At 41.0% G+C, this 19018-nt stretch overlaps 2 protein-coding genes across 4 annotated transcripts in view; both read left to right on the top strand.

Annotated features, from left to right (window-relative positions):
* gpr4 (G protein-coupled receptor 4) overlaps positions 1–18463 on the top strand; it is a 49616-nt gene extending 31153 nt beyond the window's left edge. For 2 of the 3 annotated variants that reach the window (XM_082503908.1, XM_082503906.1), the window contains exons 2-4: positions 13557–14252; positions 15433–15697; positions 16352–18463. In XM_082503908.1, the coding sequence (XP_082360034.1) occupies positions 14118–14252; positions 15433–15697; positions 16352–17067 (1116 nt within the window). In that variant the 5' untranslated portion in view covers positions 13557–14117 and the 3' untranslated portion in view covers positions 17068–18463. Of the gene's footprint in view, positions 1–8414; positions 8550–13556; positions 14253–15432; positions 15698–16351 lie in introns of those variants that run through there. The other variant, XM_082503907.1, reaches the window with a different exon arrangement.
* On the top strand, positions 9362–13605 carry LOC309686956 (uncharacterized protein; the record flags this gene model as incomplete). The annotated part of the gene is made up of 3 exons (XM_082501629.1): positions 9362–9528; positions 9700–10428; positions 13557–13605. Exons 1-3 carry the CDS (start codon positions 9386–9388, stop codon positions 13603–13605), a joined length of 921 nt encoding a protein of 306 aa, XP_082357755.1. The 5' UTR covers positions 9362–9385.
* Positions 18464–19018: the final 555 nt, after the last annotated feature.

Genomic DNA, 19018 nt, shown 5'->3' with positions numbered 1-19018 from the left:
GCAGTTGTGATAGATGTGGCAATTCCAGGAGGGTGTGTGTGTGTGTGTGTGTGTGTGTAGGTATGTGAGTGCGTGTGTGCGAGGATCTCTGGCTCTCTTCCACATTGTGTCTTTTGTCCCATCTTCCGCCCCCTCACCACCAATCAGTTGCAGTAGATTGGTGCCCCTCCCTGGTTCTGCAAGAGGTTTCTTCCTGTTAAAAGGGAGTTTTTCCTTCCTACTGTTACAAAGTGCTCGCTCAAAGGGGGCCATTAGATTGTCTCTGTCACTGTCGGGTCTTTATCTTAAAATAGAAAGTGCCTCGAGGTGACTGTTAACGTAGTTTAAAAATATAAAAGAATGGAATTGAATTGTGTGGCCGTGTATGTCTTTGTGTGCTTGTGTGTCACCATGTGACATACCTGGACATACCTGGAGCTATACTGACTGAAACACCCTGACTCAGTCTGTTTATGTTGTAAGTGCAATTTAACATCAATCATTACTTATTTAACTCATATGATTAACTGAATAAAAATAGCAGCAGATAAAACTCCAATTACTGGTGATAGACTCTGCTCAAATTTCATTGGACGGACTGATACAATCAGTGAGGCATCCTGCCAGTAATGTAATAGATATTGTCCGGACTTACTCCATGTCTATAAACACTGGCTGTGTAGCCAATACAATAGCAGCAGCTGCAGGACGCCAGCATTGTTTACACCAGAGCTGGTCACTGCTATGCTCTCGGATGTGGTTTGGTGTTTTGTTTCGTTTTTTGGTGTGTGCGTGTTTTAATTAATGCAAATTAAAATCAATAAAGCTACAAGTGTAAGACACACATAATTTAGTATTAGAAGTAGACGCTGTAGGATATATGTCACTACATGATAGACAGGATGTTTAAATATGTTTTGTGGAAAAAATATAAACTCAGTATTCTTTCCTTACATGAGCCTAATTACACCCAGCCTTTCAGTTCATGGTAAGCTAAGTAAGATAAGTTAATGTTGCCCTGCTAATAGTCATTACAAAACTGTCACTCGGTAAAGAGGTGGTTTAAAGTTTGGGAAGGAGGGGCTTTATTTCAATCTTCACAGTTCAGAATAAAAATATGGGTTTTAATGTATTTGGGAATTCAAATGGGTACCAGCCTTCCTCAAGTTTAACACAAGTTAAAACAAGTGTACATGAGACCGAATTAAGTGAGGATCAGGTCCTTAGAACTTGTTCTGCTAGTCTCCTATTGTGCTTTGTTACTTTATCCCAAGGGTGAGCTTAGCACATGAGGAGGGGGATGATGAGGGGGATGAAGGGAAAAACACATAGAAAAGCTTTATTAATATCACTAATATGATTGTTAATAATGTGTGTGTAGACATATTTGGAATGAGCATAAAGAAAAAAGGATGTGGGCCAGCCAGACTGTCAATATTCACTCCAAAATGTAAAAAATGTGCAAAATGTGTCTGCTCAGGACTAGGGATGGGTATCGTTTAGGTTTGATACCAGTGCCAAACCGGTACTTTTGAAACGGTGCTCGAATTGGCCCATATGGAAAAGATATATATAAATCTTATAAAGTTTGTATCTGTCTTGTGTGAAACTTGTATGAAAAGCATATAAGAGTGAAAACAGATATAAGATCCCTTGAAAAATTATATAATGAAACTTGTATGTTTTGGATACTTACTAAAACAATGTATGAAAGTAATGAGAAAGTGGCCACTTTCATGAGTAATCACATATAAGTTTTTACTATTTCTTTTCCATATGGGGGTGCTTAAAGAATGGAGAACACAAACTTTGTCAAAATCTTACGTACCACTGCTGTCACTGCGTTACAATACTATATAGAGTAAAGGTTTCTGCGTAGGATGGAAATGTGATGCTTTAGGAGTGGCTCATACAATCTAGTCTTTGTTTTTGTACAAAGCTTCTTGCAGTTCCCACTAGACCTTTAAAGTCCCCCTCAAATGTTCCCAAGATCTTGTTCTTTTATCCTTTAAAAAAATGCCTGAGAAGAATGAACTTCCTGTCTGAGTACCAGTGGAATAATATTTTCAATGATAAGTCTTCCCTGCTCGTGTAGGAATACTGCCATAGCAGGTAAGCCGTTTCAGTATCTTTGTACGAGATAAATGTCAGGTAAGCTTAGCGGTTGTTTGAATTGACAGGACCTGACAAAAAATGGAAGAGAACCCCAAATGATGTAAGTGAGAATAATACAATTCAACATATTTAAAATATATTACAAGGGATGAGTGAGGAAGCCAGAAGGAGAATGGGCATTGTGCCTACTTATGATGTGATTTAGATGGTCCGGGGACACTTGTATGTGACAAGTGACAACCTTCATTTTTTTTCAAATGATAATTTAAACATAACAGATAATTATAAATATAAAATGTAAAAAATAAATATAAAAAATGTCTGTACTGTACATGTTATAATAGTTGGTGGTGGGGTTGGGGTCTGTGTCCTCTCGTTTGATTCAGGAACTGTAATTTCTTGAAATTTCATAATCCTGGACGCTAGAAATCTACAAGGAATGAGAGTCGTCTCTAATATTTACAGAATTATCTCATTGTTTTTGTTAAATTCTACCAGTTCCATAAACAGTTGAGCTCATCTTTCGTGGCGTTATCACGTTGAAGTGATAATACAGTGAGCATTTTACTCGCAGTTAATGGGAAATACTAATAAATACAGTTTAACATCATCTGTGTCCCACAGAGCAGCGTGCAGACACACCATCAACAAGCTGCCCACACAACAGTGTAAGAATGTCTAAAATAAGAGTGACGATATTGAACTTGCTGAACTCTAGCTCTTCTAAAACTATCAAAAATGTTATAAATGTTGGGAAGTTGATGTCAGAAACATGGGAACATGGGTGGGCCTAAACCGAGAACAAGGGGCCACGGTGACTCTGCTGTCATCAGGTGTCCGGTTCTCTGTCACCACTTGGCTGCAGCCCAAGTTCTTTTCTTGTCCTTATTATTTGTCATTGAGCTCGAGTTTTTGAAAAGCCAGGGTGAGTGAAAGTATTTGGCAAATGCACCGTGAAATAAGAATTTTAGAGGGTGGTAAATCCAATTTCACCAAACAGTTAACTTCATTATCATAGATTGTAGCTGTGCTGTCAGTTTGTTAACAGTAACAACTGCAGCTTATGTCTGAGTCTTTCATGTAAAGTTCGCTTGAGAAATAATTAAGCAGTAAGCCATTAGAAATATTGACTGTGATTATCCTGAGTGCACGCGTTTCTCAGCAGTTCTGACTCTGTTGTTCACTAAGATGCTCTGGGATGTCTAGTGGTTAATTTCCTACTTCTCTCTCCATTTCCACTACATAACACGTCTCCAAAATAATACAAAGGGAGCTGTGGATTCTACCTGTTTTGTTTTTAATAACCAGTAAACTGAGTGTAAGTGTTCACCTAAATGTTATTCAGTATTCTTTAAGTTTGTTTTTATATTTAAAGACTTTATCATGGCTTCCTTCTTTCCTCAGCTAAACTAGACTGTTGAGATCATCACTGACACGTTCAGCGTGTCCAGTAATGATGATGAACCATCTGACTTTGTTTTATTTCATTTTATTGCCAGAACTGCAATTTGGCACATAACAAGGCTGCACTTCCACTGAACAAGTTAGCTGTGACTCCTGGCAACTCGTATCGTAATCGGATGTATTTATAACCCGACAGTGTGTACAGTAAAGACGGCATTTTTCACTCTGGTTTAAGAACAAGAAAACAAAGAAGGTGTGACAGCACGCTGATGCTGACCTTCACATATCACCGATACTGATGAGGGTTTGTGAAGAAGCTGAAAATAAAACACAGCTTTAAAGTATTATTCATATGAACTGTGCTAATAAGCTGGTGTAACACAAATTTAGCCTCCCCTGTGAACTCAGGGTGCTCGGTTTTTAACAAAATGAACAGGCCTCACAGGAAAACTGCTTGTACCTGTGGAAGATTGCCATTGTGTGGTTTAGATGATTTTTTATGAGCGTTTGTGTATGCATATGCGTGCATGCTTGTGTCCTGGAAGAGGCCAAGTTGTTTTGTGAAGTGTGCAAGGTGTTTCAGCACGGCTGATAGTGTTGCGTTACTGTCTTCCTGTTTCCGCTGTTTGACTGTCAACAGGAATGTTTGGCAAACAGCCACCTAGTGCCTCAGTACTGACCCACACACACACACTTTACATTCATCTTTTACATTCCTCCTAATCTAACACTATCCAAAACTCAGATCTACTTTGCATGCTTAAAGCAAAAACCTGTATAATTGCAGTTCATTGTGGAAACAATTGTATGCATCCAGATTTCTTTTGCATAGCAGGATAATGATATTTTGTTACCACCGGTTATGATACACTTGGCAATGAGGCTTTGTTTTAACATTTTCAACTTGTTTCCAGATCTCAGATCTATTCTTAACAGCACTTTTACAAGTGAGAAGCGGAGCTCACATTCCAAAATCATCTTTGTTCTCAAGGTTAGATTTACAGTTCAGACAAAGTCACACACACGTGACTCCGACCTTTTCTCAGACACAGGTCAGGATCTTGTGTCTAGATGCTCCACTGTCTCGTATTACGGCGCAGACACTAGACTAAAGAAAGAATAAATAAAGGGTTATATTACTGCTGCTAACCATGGTGGAACAGTGGTTAGGACGATTGCCTCACAGCAAGAAGGACCCGAGTTCAATTCTTCTATCTGACTTATTTATAAGCCACTGTTCTCCCCGTGTTTGGGTCGATTCTCTCCGAGCACTCTGGCTTCCTCCCACAGTCCAAAGACATGCAGTTAGTGGGGTTAGGTTAATTGGAATCTAAGCTGCCCGGAGGTGTGAATGTGAGTGTGAATAGATGTCTGTCTCTATGTGTTGTCCCTGTGACAGACTGGCGACCTGTCCAGGCTGTACACTGCCTCTCGCCCTGTGGTAGCTGGGAAATGCTCCAACCCCCACGCATCCCTGAATTGGAAGAGAATGGATGGATAGATGAACTATTAACTAACCTAGACTTATCTTAAAGGCATGTTTTGCTCACCACACTTCATGCTTTGGAGCACAAATACAGATTTATAACCAACTTTTTTAAGTTTCCTGTTTAGGCTGAGATTAATTTGGGGGGGGTTCTGTTATGCAAAGATGAAAGTGTTTTAAAGATTTTCTGAAAAAATGACTTTGTGGCCATATTCTTTCTTTAATATGTTTACAAACCAAAATACAGAACAACCGATGGTCACATAAATATCAGTGTTAAGAAATACATACATACACCTTACCAGTAAAATAGCTACTGTAATATGAGATTATAAACACTGAACAACTGTATAAACATCATAGAAAATGAAATTAGACTGAAACGGATATTGAGGATTATAAAGAGAATTTGCTATTTTGTACATCTGAATGTATAATCAATATTACTGTATCATATCTAATGCACTCAGAATATCTTATAACAAAAGTAGCGTACTACCAGTTTTGCTGATGAGCTCACTATGTAGTCTTCTAACATAGAACATCCTACATAAGCAGTAGGAACATATTAATATATTATCTTATTAAGTGGTGACAAAGTACACTGATCACATGACTTCAACTCGCTGCTACTGACTTTATAATGATGTAAAAAGCTTTGACTTGTATGGGTGCGCTAAAGTATGAAAATAAAGTATGTTACATTTCATGTTATCCTGCTGAATGTTGCTTTGTGACATATTAAGAGTTGGTTACCTAGAGAAAAACCACAAACGCCAGAGGTGGCTACAACACAGGTGCACAATGAGAGGCACTTTGATTCGTTGCAGCATGTGGGGATGTGTCGTGGGGACTTAAATCTGTTTACTAAGGCACATTATGGGGACTTTTCTCCTTTATGGGGATAAAAAGCAAATCCTCATAAAGAGAAACAATAATATTTAAGCTGTAGACATGCTGAGGTTAGACTGAGGTTACATTTGGAGGGAAAATTAGTTTAGGCAATGACTAATTAAGGCAAAGGTTTGGAGTTAGTATCCTTGAAATGATTGAAAATCACAGTAATGTCCTTGTAAGTCTTGGGAACACGACATTGTAATTGTGCTGCTGCCAGTGCTGCCTTGACCTAATCTCCTCTGGCAGCAGATCAGACACTGCTGTGTTTTACTCTACTGCCCCAAACAGGTCGAAAGAGGCCTTCATTGTTCATACATGCACACACATTTCTAATTCCTTATTACTAATAAACCTGTTGAGCCTGTGGCCTCAAATCTTCTTTCACATAACATCTCTGCATAACTGTACCTTATGCAATATTTTTTCATAGGAATGTTAGGCGTTTTTAAAAATAAGGTTTTTTTAATACAACTGGGACTGCACAGAGAGCCTAACAGCAGGGAAGAAAAAGAAAGAAAGGGAAAATAAAGATGCTATCTGGATGAAAGAAAGCTGTATTTCTAGACCATGTGTAAAACTGAAATGAGAATTTATTAAAACTACAAAAAACTTTTGTTTGTTTTATTATTTATTTATCTCTACATTAACAGAAGCTACAAACAACTCACCCTCCCTCTGGTAATGACATCAAAGAATTTGTCTGAGAGGTATTTTTTTCAGTTTCTATATTCGCCAGCACTTATCATATCTATTTAAATGTGCACTGAACAGATAAACAGACACAGTGAGGTGAAGCTTCTTCCTAATCTGCAGATTTACATTTTAATAGGAATCCAAGTTTGGATGTTTATAAAAGCGACAGCGCCACACTTGGAAGGCTTTTGTTTAAGTTAAACAAGCCCATGTAAACTGGGAGCTCAGCCTTTACACTTAACTCCTATTCGAGTTATTGTTGCTTAACTATCAGCGCAGAGCAGTTATTTTCTGACCATTATTTTCTGACCTCTGGCATCAACACAGCATTCTTGCCCAGAAAACCACCGCTCACTGAATATTTTCCCCCTTTTCAGGCCAATCTCTGCAAATCCTACAGATGATCCCAGTGGCAAATCCCAGTAGATCAGCATTTTCTGAACCCTGTCTGACACTGGCAACCATGCCATCTTCAATGGGATTTTTGTGCAATTCATTGCTCACAATTTGTTGCATCCATTGCACAAGACGAGTGAAGAAAAGAGTGTAGGCAGGGTGGAGATAAGTGTCAGGGGTGATTTGTGACAGAAGGATCAGAAGGAGTGCTCGGGTTGAGTGGCTTGGAGACAAAGTTAGAGATTCGAGGTTGAAATGGAGGGAGGGATAGTGGATATACTGAAGGAAGGATGTTGAAGATGGAACTGAGAAGGTGGAAAACAGGAAGACCTCACAGAGGTTCATGGATGTAATGAAGGAGGACATGTAGAAGTTGCTAGGGGTACTGTGAAAGAAGATGTTAGATGTACGCATCCCCGTTCTTCATTGCAACAACATGGAATATATTTCTTGTGTTGTAAGAGACCATCTCATCGGACCTCTATTGTACTTGGGAACAACGTCAGCGTTGCCCTTTTACATAGTCCGGCTTCTGCCCTCATACTGCAATCAGCTTTGAGCAAGGAGATAACGCCACTGTTTCAACTGCGTTTGCTGGGCAACCATTGCACCACTGTGTTGCCTCCACGCTTGCATGCTATCAGTTTTTTAATCACATTGGTCGCTGATTGTGCAAGGTTTTTAAATGTTATCACCAAATGTGTATTAGTGAAACACTGTGAAAGTTGAATCATGCATCCCACATTTTGTGAACATTGCAAACAAAGAGGGACTCGCTCATTAAAACCATCCACGCACTATTAACGTTCAGGACCTATTCGAACATTTATGTTGACACTGTAAATTATGACATGAGCAGCAGCAATAGGACAATTAACTAGTTCAAAATCTTAAATCTAAAAGAATAAAACAGTGTTTGTCAATACGCTCTGTTGGTTAATGCAACATGTTCACAGTGACTGGAGATGAGTGTTGACTTTGCATCAGAAAGAAGAACTTCTGACTGCTGACAGGTGGCTTAAATGTGTGCATACATTTCTCAGAAAGCACATGCATGTGCATCACTCACATGGAAATGAAGCATGATAAATATCTGCAGCTGATATTACAAACCATAGTTGTGGTGACTGAGTGGAGAAAGATAACAGAACGGAGACGTGCTGGAAAATAAGCCCATGTCACTCTGGTTTATTTTACTTCTGTAAATAAGGACTGACAGCATGTCCGTGAGCAAGACTTGATCCTCCAGTTACTCCACTGTGGCTGCTGGACAGTCTTTATGTTACATTAACTTAGTTTCTTACCCTTTGATTCCATAGTTTGATTTGAGTACTAACCCTGCGCTCTGTGATGGGAGTTTAAGACGTGAAGGTTTTGTCACTGACATCTGGCTCTGCTGTTATCTAATGAGGAAGTGAAGTCTTTCATCTGTGCTCAGTGGGGACAGATGTGATCACAGTCCTTTGATTGTCGAGTGCTGTGAACACAGCTGTGAAAGAGAGTCTTCAAGACAACGGCTCAGTGGGATCGCATCTAAACTGTCTTTCATATTATAAATATTCATCTTCAGGAATGCAAGGTAAAAAGTCTTTTAGTGTTGATGTTTTCTTTCTTCTTCATTTACACTTTTGCATTTCTTCTTGACTTTTTTCTTTTCTTTTTTGCACCCCCCAAACCTCTTCGTTTGTATTTCCTTCCTTTCTCGTCTTGCTTCTTTCCTCCTCATGTTTCTTTCCATTTATTGAAAATAAAAAAAAACCCTCCCAGCTGGACAGGAGAGTCTTAGAGATTCTTTATTTATAATTAGACATCTAATATAATCACTGCAGGGCTTTGCTCTTCTATTGTAAGCCTGACACAATAGAATTTTAATAATTATCCAATACAGGTGTCCATTCCTATTCCCAGGGTGTCAAATATTGCCATTTTGTCACAGATACTGTATCTCACAGATATGCACAAGATGCCCTTCAGCACTGTTGCTGTAGGAGAAGTGTCATAGTGTTTCATCGAGACCGTTTGAGGTTAGATTTTAACACACCGGGAAATCTCAACAGTTGATAAAGTGCAATATATTTTCCTATCACTAGCTAAGAAGGTGAAAGGAAACAGCAATTAAAAGTCAAACTAACAGAACAAAGGGAGGCTCTCAAACAGGATGTTCTTCTAGTTGACAGTCTGGTAATTTATGCCACTTCCACCTTTCCTGCCTCCGTATGTCACTCGAGTGTTTGCTTTCTGGAATAGTACCATCACATCACCTTGTACATATTTCCGTGACACCAGCAGCTTCTGACCAAATGGTGCAATTTGCCAAAGAACGTAAAAACGGAATTACCTACGGAGGCCACAAAAGGTCACACATTTAGCTAATGCAAATGACCCGTCTACATACCTCGCGAGTTTACTGTTGTCATGGTAACGGCCGTGTATGTACCACCCGATGCTAATGCTAACTCTGCCATGGAGGAGCTGCACAAGACAATAAGCAACCAGCAGAACTCCCATCCAAACGCAGTGCACATTATAGCTGGGGACTTCAACCATGCTGATTTAAGGTCAGTATTCCCCAGATTTGAACAGCATATTAAATGTGCAACGAGGGGGAAAAACACATTGGATAAAGCCTACAGCAACATCCAAAAAGGCTACAGAGCAACCCCTCTACCACATCTAGGTTTGTCAGACCACATGTCCATGCTGTTGATCCCTGCATACACTCCCATTAGGAGAAGAGCCCCCCCAGTCACAAAAACTGTGAAAACCTGGCCAGAAGGTGCATCACATCAGCTGCAGGACTGTTTTGAAAACACGGACTGGAGCGTGTTCGAACATCAGGACCTTGAAGAGCACACAACATCAGTGCTCTCATATATTAACTTCTGTGTCAACAGTGTCACTGTGGACAAACGTCTCCGGGTGTATTCCAACCAGAAACCCTGGATGACTAAAGAGGTCCAGGTCCTGCTGAAGCAACGTGACGCCGCTTTTAGATCCGGTGATGGTATGCAGTACAGTGCAGCCAGATCTCAGTTGAAAAGAGGCATCAGAGAGGCCAAGGCAGCGTACAAGAGAAGGATCGAAGACCACTTCACCACCAACAACTCACGACAGGTATGGCAGGGAGTTCAGCACTTAACCAACTACAAACCTGGCAATACCACGTTGACTGAGGGTAACGCGGAGCTTGCAGAGGAGCTGAACCACTTCTTCGCACGCTTTGAGGTGAAGGGACCAGAGGCAGCAGCAGCAAAAACATCGGACAGCAGCAGCCCAAGCCTCATAGTGCAGGAATATGAGGTGAGGCGCACACTGAGGGCAGTGAACCCCAGGAAGGCCACCGGACCAGATGGGGTAACCGCAAAGGTCCTAAAAGAGTGTGCAGACCAGCTGGCTGGTGTCTTCACTAAGATCTTCAACACTTCACTGTCCCAGTCCTGCATCCCGCCGTGCCTAAAGTCAGCCACAATTGTCCCACTGCCAAAGCGTACTAACATTAGCAGCCTCAACGACTACCGACCAGTTGCTCTAACACCTGTTATAATGAAGTGCTTTGAGAAACTGGTCCGACGTCACATCATGTCCTGCCTGCCACCCACACTCGACCCGCTCCAGTTTGCATACAGAGCTAACAGATCAACTGAAGATGCCATTGCTACAACGCTCCACACCACCATCTCTCACCTGGAAGTGCAGGGCCGTTACGCCAGGCTGCTCTTTGTTGACTTTAGCTCTGCTTTCAATACGATACTCCCGGACAGACTAATAGATAAACTGCTGGAAATTGGACTTCCTTCCACCACCTGCCGCTGGATCAGAGACTTCCTCTCAGACCGTGTACAGAGAGTTAGAGTGGGGCCTCATCTTTCCTCAGCCCTCAGCCTCAACACCGGCTCTCCACAAGGCTGTGTACTGAGTCCCCTACTGTACACTCTGTACACACATGACTGTGTTAGTTCCCACCCAGACAACACAGTCATCAAGTTTGCAGATGATACCACCGTGGTGGGGCTCATCTCAGGGGGAGATGAGACTGCATACAGAGCTGAAGTTCAGAGGCTGTCAGATTGGTGTGCAGACAACAACCTGGACCTCAATACCACCAAAACAAAAGAACTGGTAGTTGACTTCAGAAGGAGGAAGTCCGAGCTGCAGCCTGTCAGCATCAACGGGGAGTGCGTGGAAAGGGTCTCCAGTTTCAAGTTTCTGGGTGTGCACATAGACACAGACCTCCAATGGAGCTCTAACACCTCTGCGGTCTTAAAGAAGGCCCAACAGCGTCTCCACTTTCTGAGAATCCTCAGAAAAATGGACCTGAAGAAGGAGCTGCTGACCGTCTTCTACCGCTGCTCCATTGAAAGTGTGCTGACATATTGCATCGGTGTGTGGTTCTCCAGCTGCACCACAGCACACAGAAAGGCACTCCAGAGGGTCATCAACATGGCCCAAAAAATCATTGGACATCCTCTTCCCTCCCTGAAGGACCTGTACAGCACTCGCTGTCTCAAGAGGGCACGCAGCATCCTACGGGACTGCACACACCCAGGACACCGGGTGTTTAAGCTGCTGCCGTCTGGCAGGAGGTTCAGGCTGCTGAGGTCCCGAACAAATAGACTCAAGGACAGCTTTTACAACAGGGCAATAGCCCTGATCAATGTAAATAGCTGACCTGACTGGATACCTCCCTGGACTTTTTAGGGGGAGGTAACAATGTTTAAAACGATAACAATAATATTTATATTTATAACAAGGTGCAATAATAATTAATGTGCAATAATAACAGTGTGCAATACACATACACTTATTCTTCTTTTTATACTAAGTTAATATACTGTGTTGTGTTGTTTGTTGCGTTGCGATGTGTCATATCGTGTCGTGTTGTGTTATATGTAGTGCCGACGTAGGACAGTTTTTCCAATTTCATTGTACTACTGTACTATGTATGACTGTGCAATGACAATAAAGAGTTATCTTATCTTATCTTATCAAAGTACAGTGGGTGTGCTCACAGCTACTGAGGAATGAACCAAAAAATGTGTTGCATAACTGGCACATCATCTCCTCTTCCTGTATCACCTATAGCTCATTTCCTTAAAATGCCAAGCTTTGTCTTTCTCTCTTATGGAATTAACAAAAATAGCAGAAAATATTAAAAACGAGCAGAAACATGAAACATTCATCTATCAGCTGACACACCTTTGACATTTTAGAACATAAAAAATGACAATTTACCACAAGAGTGATGAGTAATTATCTCTGCAACGAACGTGTGTGTTTGACAACAGATTAGGGCAGAGCTGTGGCCCAGTTGTGGTCACCTTATCAAAATCAATGTTTCCTAAACATAGCTTTTTTTAATCGTGTCACTGTGGAAATGTCCTAGCATAGCACTCTCCTGTGTTTGTATATATGACAGTAGCTGTCAGCTCAGTCCAGAATCATTGATCACTGAACTGGCATCTCTGAGGCCTCTTCCTGGATTTGCAACCGGGAAGTAAGCTCACTTGTTCAGCATGTCTGCCAGTTGCAGTCTCCCCTAATTATGAAGTATGGCATCATTTTTCAACACTGCTACCTCAGTAATGTTGAGGGATTTTTCAGCTGAAGTTCTGCGGTCTGGTCTCTTTCAGTACTGACTAATAGATTTCCATAAAATTTTCTGCGTATTTCCCCAAGTAAGAGTTTTGCACCAAACATTGAATTTGCATCCTTTGGATCCTTTGGAGCAGTGTGGTTCATAATGTTCAAAAATATATTTGATTAAAAAAATACATCAAAGTTATCCAATACGTGAAATATAGAAATTAAAGAGGTAATCAGCTTCTCGTCCTGCTCCTTCTGTCATTGTATGTGTTTGGGTGAAAATTCTGTCTCTCTCTGACTTTATGTTTGCATGTTATGCAAAAGCTTTGTGATTTACGGTTTGTCAGCATGTGCTGTGTTATTGTGCTGGGTAGTAGAGATTGACTGTTTCACATGCTTTGTCTTTTCTTGCACACACTTTTCTGAATGTTTGGAGCAGCAAAATTCAATATATTAGTAGACAAGTGCTTGTTGTGTTATATGAAGGGTGTGTTCATTCCACGCAGTTTTGAGTGGTCTGTTTTCACCAGGAGAAGGATCCCATTCAGTTCAAATATCCAAAGCAAATACCTGAAAATGCTTGTTGGAGTTTTCAGTTATTGCACATTAAAAATCTATGTAAAAGGCAAATAGATGCAAGACAAGACAGAATAAACTGTCTTTTGACCAGTACAACTCTGGGGAATGTAAATTTCTGCAAAATTATTTTAAATATTTTAAGTTTTAGTCACAGTTACTCCAAATTCATGCTTTCCCAAAATCCCCCAAATACCAAAACTGTCATCAAAATAGATATAAATGGTCCAAAAGATAAGACAGTAGTGTAAGATGTACCACTTGTTTAAATGGCCTTGGATAAATGTTGGATAAATAGACCCCTATAAGTTTTTTTTATATAGTTCTGTTTCAGTATTTATATTATTGTGCAAAAACAAATAAAAAAAAAACATTTTCTAATTACAAATTATCTTAACTTATTGCTCTCTCTTTCTCTTTCTTGCAGATTTTCAGAACTTGCGAATAAACAGGTCCAGTCCACCGAAGCTGTGTAAAGTCATTCCTGCCTCACCGGCAGCATCTCTGAGGGGTTTTGTGTGTCATCAGGACCTTGAGACACAACGGCACACACAAAGTGATGCTCAGGCTCATCGCTCTCACGGTAGACCTGGCAGACCTCTAATCTCTAAAAGATTGATGAGGTCTTCTCCAGGCTCAGGAAGCCTGGCATGGCACTGATAAGGCAGCTTTCATTTCACCACATCATATAGCTCACTCCTTCCCTTCTTCACCTCTTATACTGGAGGACAAAGGCCGGCCTGGAAGCGTGAAAGAGGATTATAACATGTCAAGTCAAGAGGACAGTGGTTTAAGAATAGGAGAGATTCCCTGGAAATAACACGTATGTTTTCCTCCATTGCCTCGTGTGGGACTGCTGAGCAGGACGTCAGAGTCATCATGTCACTGTCAAACTGCTGGAGCTGGAACATAGTGAAACTACAGAAGGGGAAAATGCAAAGCTGAGAGTAGCTGAACACACTTCGCACACCTGCAGATAGTCTGATACATGACAATGTGCAACATCACCTTCTGTAATGTGGATAGTAAGGTGGACCAGTTCTTTCAGCCCACACTCTACATCATAGTCATCGTTCTTGGGCTGCCGACTAACTGCATGGCCCTGTGGGCCGCCTACATGCAGGTGAGAGACACATACCCACAGTTTTCCACCTCCAATGGCCTCAAATGTATCAGACTATCAGACAGTGGTTTCCAAATTGGGGTTAGAACCTGCCACTTTGATTTCACGAGACATTTTGGGAACAAATAGGTCTTATTTTGGGTCTTTTTTGTCTTCCAAGGAAATCTCCCTGCTAATCTTTCTGTTTATTCCCAAAGTGCATAGTAAAACAATCCAAGTGTTCATCCACTTTAGATGTCTGGCATACGTATAAGTCATTCAAATATCTTTTTTTTTTCTAGCCATAGTTCTTGGATTATGACAAATCCAGTAAGAAGAATCATCACAAAATCAAACTCTGGTGGTTTCTGGGGTTCCCTTTGTAGAAATCCAGAAACATTCCTATGACTGCACTAAAAACAAAACAGTTCACAAAAAGCAACACAGCACTGAGTGTAACTAAGGGTAACACACAATTGTGGTTAATGACGCTTGTCAATTACGTCGCATGTTCAACGTTGCCTGCCAGATACGGTCAAAAGAGCCTTTGGGATATTTTCTCACCAGCATCAAACTTGTACTGCGTTTCCCACAGACTGTCAGTTTGCTTTGGCAGCAAGAGGAAGGATTGTTAATGACTTTTATTCATAAAGCTCAGCAACTCGTGTTTTTCAGAAAGAGCCATCATTAAAGTAAGCAACATTTCATGTTACATTATTTGTCTTTCATGTCAGCATCAGGGCACATTTTTACGGTTCAGATGACCATAGGAGTGCTGGGTCAGGTGCATTATGGTCATTGTTGCTACCACGCTTTGCAGCATTAACCAGATCACCGGCTTCAATAATGATAGTACTCAAACTGAATACCAGTTATACCTAAATACTTTGTATATGCAGTAATTCAGTGTTCAGCCAAAAACATTTTCTAAGGCATGTGTGAGCCAGACGTTCATTGCACAACACTAAAGGTAACAAAGGGCAAATATTCAGACCAAACACAATCAGCCTTTCAAATCTCCTGTGTTTTGACTTCCAGGAAACCAAATCATTTGCAGCTGAGGCAAATATGCATCGCACCTTGTTTGCATTCTCTGATCTGTTGGAGAGATTGCATGCAACGGATAGCTGGCTCACCAATTTTAAGCAAACATGTTAGTCTTGTTCAGATTTGAATCTTCACCTTCTCCCCTTTGCACCAGGTACGCCAACGCAATGAGCTTGGCATCTACCTGATTAACCTGTCGGTGGCTGACCTCCTCTACATTGCCACTCTTCCTCTTTGGATCGACTATTTCCTTCATCACGATAACTGGATCCACGGTCAGGAGAGCTGCAAGCTATTTGGCTTCATCTTCTATACTAATATCTATGTCAGCATCGCGTTCCTGTGCTGCATATCACTGGACAGGTACCTGGCTGTGGCATACCCTCTGCGCTTTGTGAAAGTTCGACGAATCAAAACAGGTTTGTATGCAACATAAACTTGATCCCTGTGAAGGGAAGAATCTAAAAACATGTTGCACTAAGAAAACTTGGACCTCTTTACACGTGTTCTGCGAGTTTTTCATTTTAAGTCCAATCAAGTCATCTTCCCATTCACCTCTGGACCACTTCCAGCTGTTTTTAGATCACTCCAAGGATGCCTCTCTCATGTGTTTGTGACAATTAATTTGTCCCCATGATCCAAACTGGCTGTATGCATGTATATATGAGTGTGAATGGTTGTCTGCTTTTCTGTCAGCCCTGCGGTAAACTGCTGAAATGTCCAGGGTGTGGTGTGCTTCTCGCCCTGTGAGAGTGGGGATAGACTAAATGGATGGATAGATGGATGGATGGCTCAGACTTACTGTAATGGCTTGTGGTGTTTGAGGGAGAACAATCAGTGGTTCATACACTATACACACTGAGGTTTTATGCGTTCCTATAATTTGTCTGTGTTACAAGAATTACATTCAAGAAATGGACAAGATCCAGCACATATTGCAATGCTCAAATTCAATAAATAAGGGAATTGGACGTCCACAGAGTGACCAAAATGTACATGAGATATAGAAATGGAAGTTATCAAGGTATTTAATGTTTGCTCTCTTTGTCTTTCCTCTCCTCTGCTTCCTGCAGCTATCCTCGTCAGCACCATTGTGTGGATCATTGAGATTGTAGCAAACTCTGCTCCTCTCTTCCATGATGAGCTCTTCCAGGACCGGTTCAATCACACCTTCTGCTTTGAGAAATATCCAATGCAGGACTGGGTAGCAGGCATGAACCTCTACAGGTCATTTCTTGGCTTCCTTGCTCCGTGGACGGCAATGCTGGTCGCCTACCGAGGGATCCTTGCAGCAGTGCGTTGCAATGTCTCAACAGAGCGCCAGGAAAAGGCCAAAATTCAGCGGTTAGCTTTGAGTTTGATTCTCATTGTTTTGTTCTGCTTTGGACCATATCATATCCTCCTCCTGGTGCGGAGTGTCATGTTTTTACAGAAGCCATGTGACTGCAGCTCAGAGGAAACCTTGTTTGCAGCATACCATGTATCGTTGGCATTGACCAGCCTGAACTGCGTAGCTGACCCTATTTTGTACTGTTTCGTTAACGAGGGAGCTAGGAATGATGTCGGCCGAGCCCTGTCGGCTTTACTGTCAGTGGCCTGCAACAGGCGGCCCTCTTCTTCGCCTTCACATGCTGACATTCTCAATGCTGGTTCAGTAACCATGGACACACCGCTGTCAACAAAGAAGCAGCCTTGTGTGTATGCGGATCCAGGCAAGACCAACAACTACAAGACGGAACTGGTGGCTCTGAAGGAGGAGTGTCTACAGATGACCATCCTCAGGAAATAACTTAACTAGTTGGAACAAGTAGTAGCAGGTCCAAACTGATCAGCTCAGTGAGAGGCCGGCAGCTCCTAACAGTTCCAGGGTCTCATTTCTGACGGCCTAACGGGCTGAAATCAGATGCAACCAGTGGCTGCGGATGCACAGGGTTCAGTCAGTAGGTGACATATCAAAACGGCAGAATAAGGATGGGATAAATGAAATAACAAAACACAGGGTCTGTGGTCATGTGAACAGACATGTGGGAGGATGAAATGCTTACGCAGCAAAACACAAAATTGTTAGGTGAATGAAAGATAGTCAAACCACTGGTTAGATTCTCACCACTGGTGATGCAAAAAGTAAAGTGTAGTCTGAGAGTGAAACCTGAGGACAGATCATGCTGTCAATTTTGTCTGCTAACAAAAACCTTTGGACATTACATAAAAAACCCGTTAACACATCAGGCTCAGACAGAAAGGTCGCGAAGCTCAGTTCTGTCTCATGGATTGAATGTTTTGTATTTAGAGCTGCAGTTTAACAGCCTCCACACAGCTACAGTGCATGCAGATGTTAGCATGCTAATGTCCTATTCTGCCCTAGCAATCTGGCTATGGTCATCATGAAGTATCATCATGATAATGTGAAGTGTCTGATCAGAAGAAACTTTGGGCTGCTGAGTCAGGGGATCTCAAGCATCTGCAGGATTCAGCCACAGCAGACTTTTGCATTGGCCAATCTGGCCAGCAAATCGTTTTTGTCTTCAGTCTGAACCAAAGTGCAAGAAACACAAGCTGACAAATCTGATGTCTGTGGGCGGTGTGGCTAATAAGGATTTTATCAACAAAATTTGATGACTTGGATTTTTGGACAATTTTTCCAGCGTGCCAGGAATCATTCACAAAGATACCGTTGAATATTTTTGAGAAATCCTCGAACAGACCACGCTCTGCATGGCCGAGTCCTATTAGTGGTCGAAACTCAAATGCACTTAAGAATATATCCCCACTTTGGGATATATAGAAGAAGCAGGATGGCGATTAAAAGGACAGAGGATTAATGGTCTCTTGAAAATGTCTTTATTATGGTGTTCAATTTTTAAAGGAATTTTTAAAAAGCCTTATGAAGTACCTCAGCTTGTAAACTGTGATGGCAAGAAGGCTTACAGTAGAGTTGTTGTATACCATGAGCCATGTTTTCTATTTTATTTTTTACAACACACAGCAAATAAACCTCCCTCCAGCGGGATATCAAAAAGAAATCTTAAAAGCCTTCAGATAAGTTTGAAAGTTTATTATTTTCCATTATTTTATGTTGTGGAGCTGAAGATCAGTGTCATACTTCAGACAAATGTATGTGTATGCAATTAACAGTAGCTACTGGAATATGTGAGCATACATACCGCTAAATGAAAAATGTATTGCTTAAAAAATAATCAATGAATTCAAGCTGCACACTTGGGCTAAAGAGTGCACACAGTTGACCAACAGTGATAACGTTTACATTGCAGTTACAGACAGGCCTTCTGGCTTAAACTATCCAGACTAATCTAATTTATATGTAGTACAAACTTTCAGATGAGTTTTTCCTCCATTTGCATGTGCACCACTGCACAGCACTCATAATTAATCCTCGGCTTCCCTAAAATGGAAAGAAAATGTGCATTCGGCTTTGATTGAAGTGACATCCCTGGCTGCTAATAACCTTTGTTATATTAGTGAAACAGATTCATAGATTTTTTATTTTCTTTATTTTGAAAGGCTTGATAAGGAAATCCTTCAGTAGCTATAACTATTAAACCACTTTCAGAAGAACCAGTAGCAGGTTAAGGTTGAATTTAAATAGGAAATTGACTGTTATTGATGATTTATTTAAAATTAAAATATTAAAAATATATATACTTGACGCTGATTGTTTTAAATGTAAATATGGCTGACAATTTCTTAAATTTTTTTAATGATAAGCTTGGTCATATAAA

This window comes from Aulonocara stuartgranti, assembly GCF_965226115.1.
Source record: "Aulonocara stuartgranti genome assembly, chromosome: 14".
Classification (NCBI taxonomy): domain Eukaryota; kingdom Metazoa; phylum Chordata; class Actinopteri; order Cichliformes; family Cichlidae; genus Aulonocara; species Aulonocara stuartgranti.
Note: the sequence above shows the minus strand (reverse complement) of the source record. Positions and strands in the feature narration are given on the sequence as shown.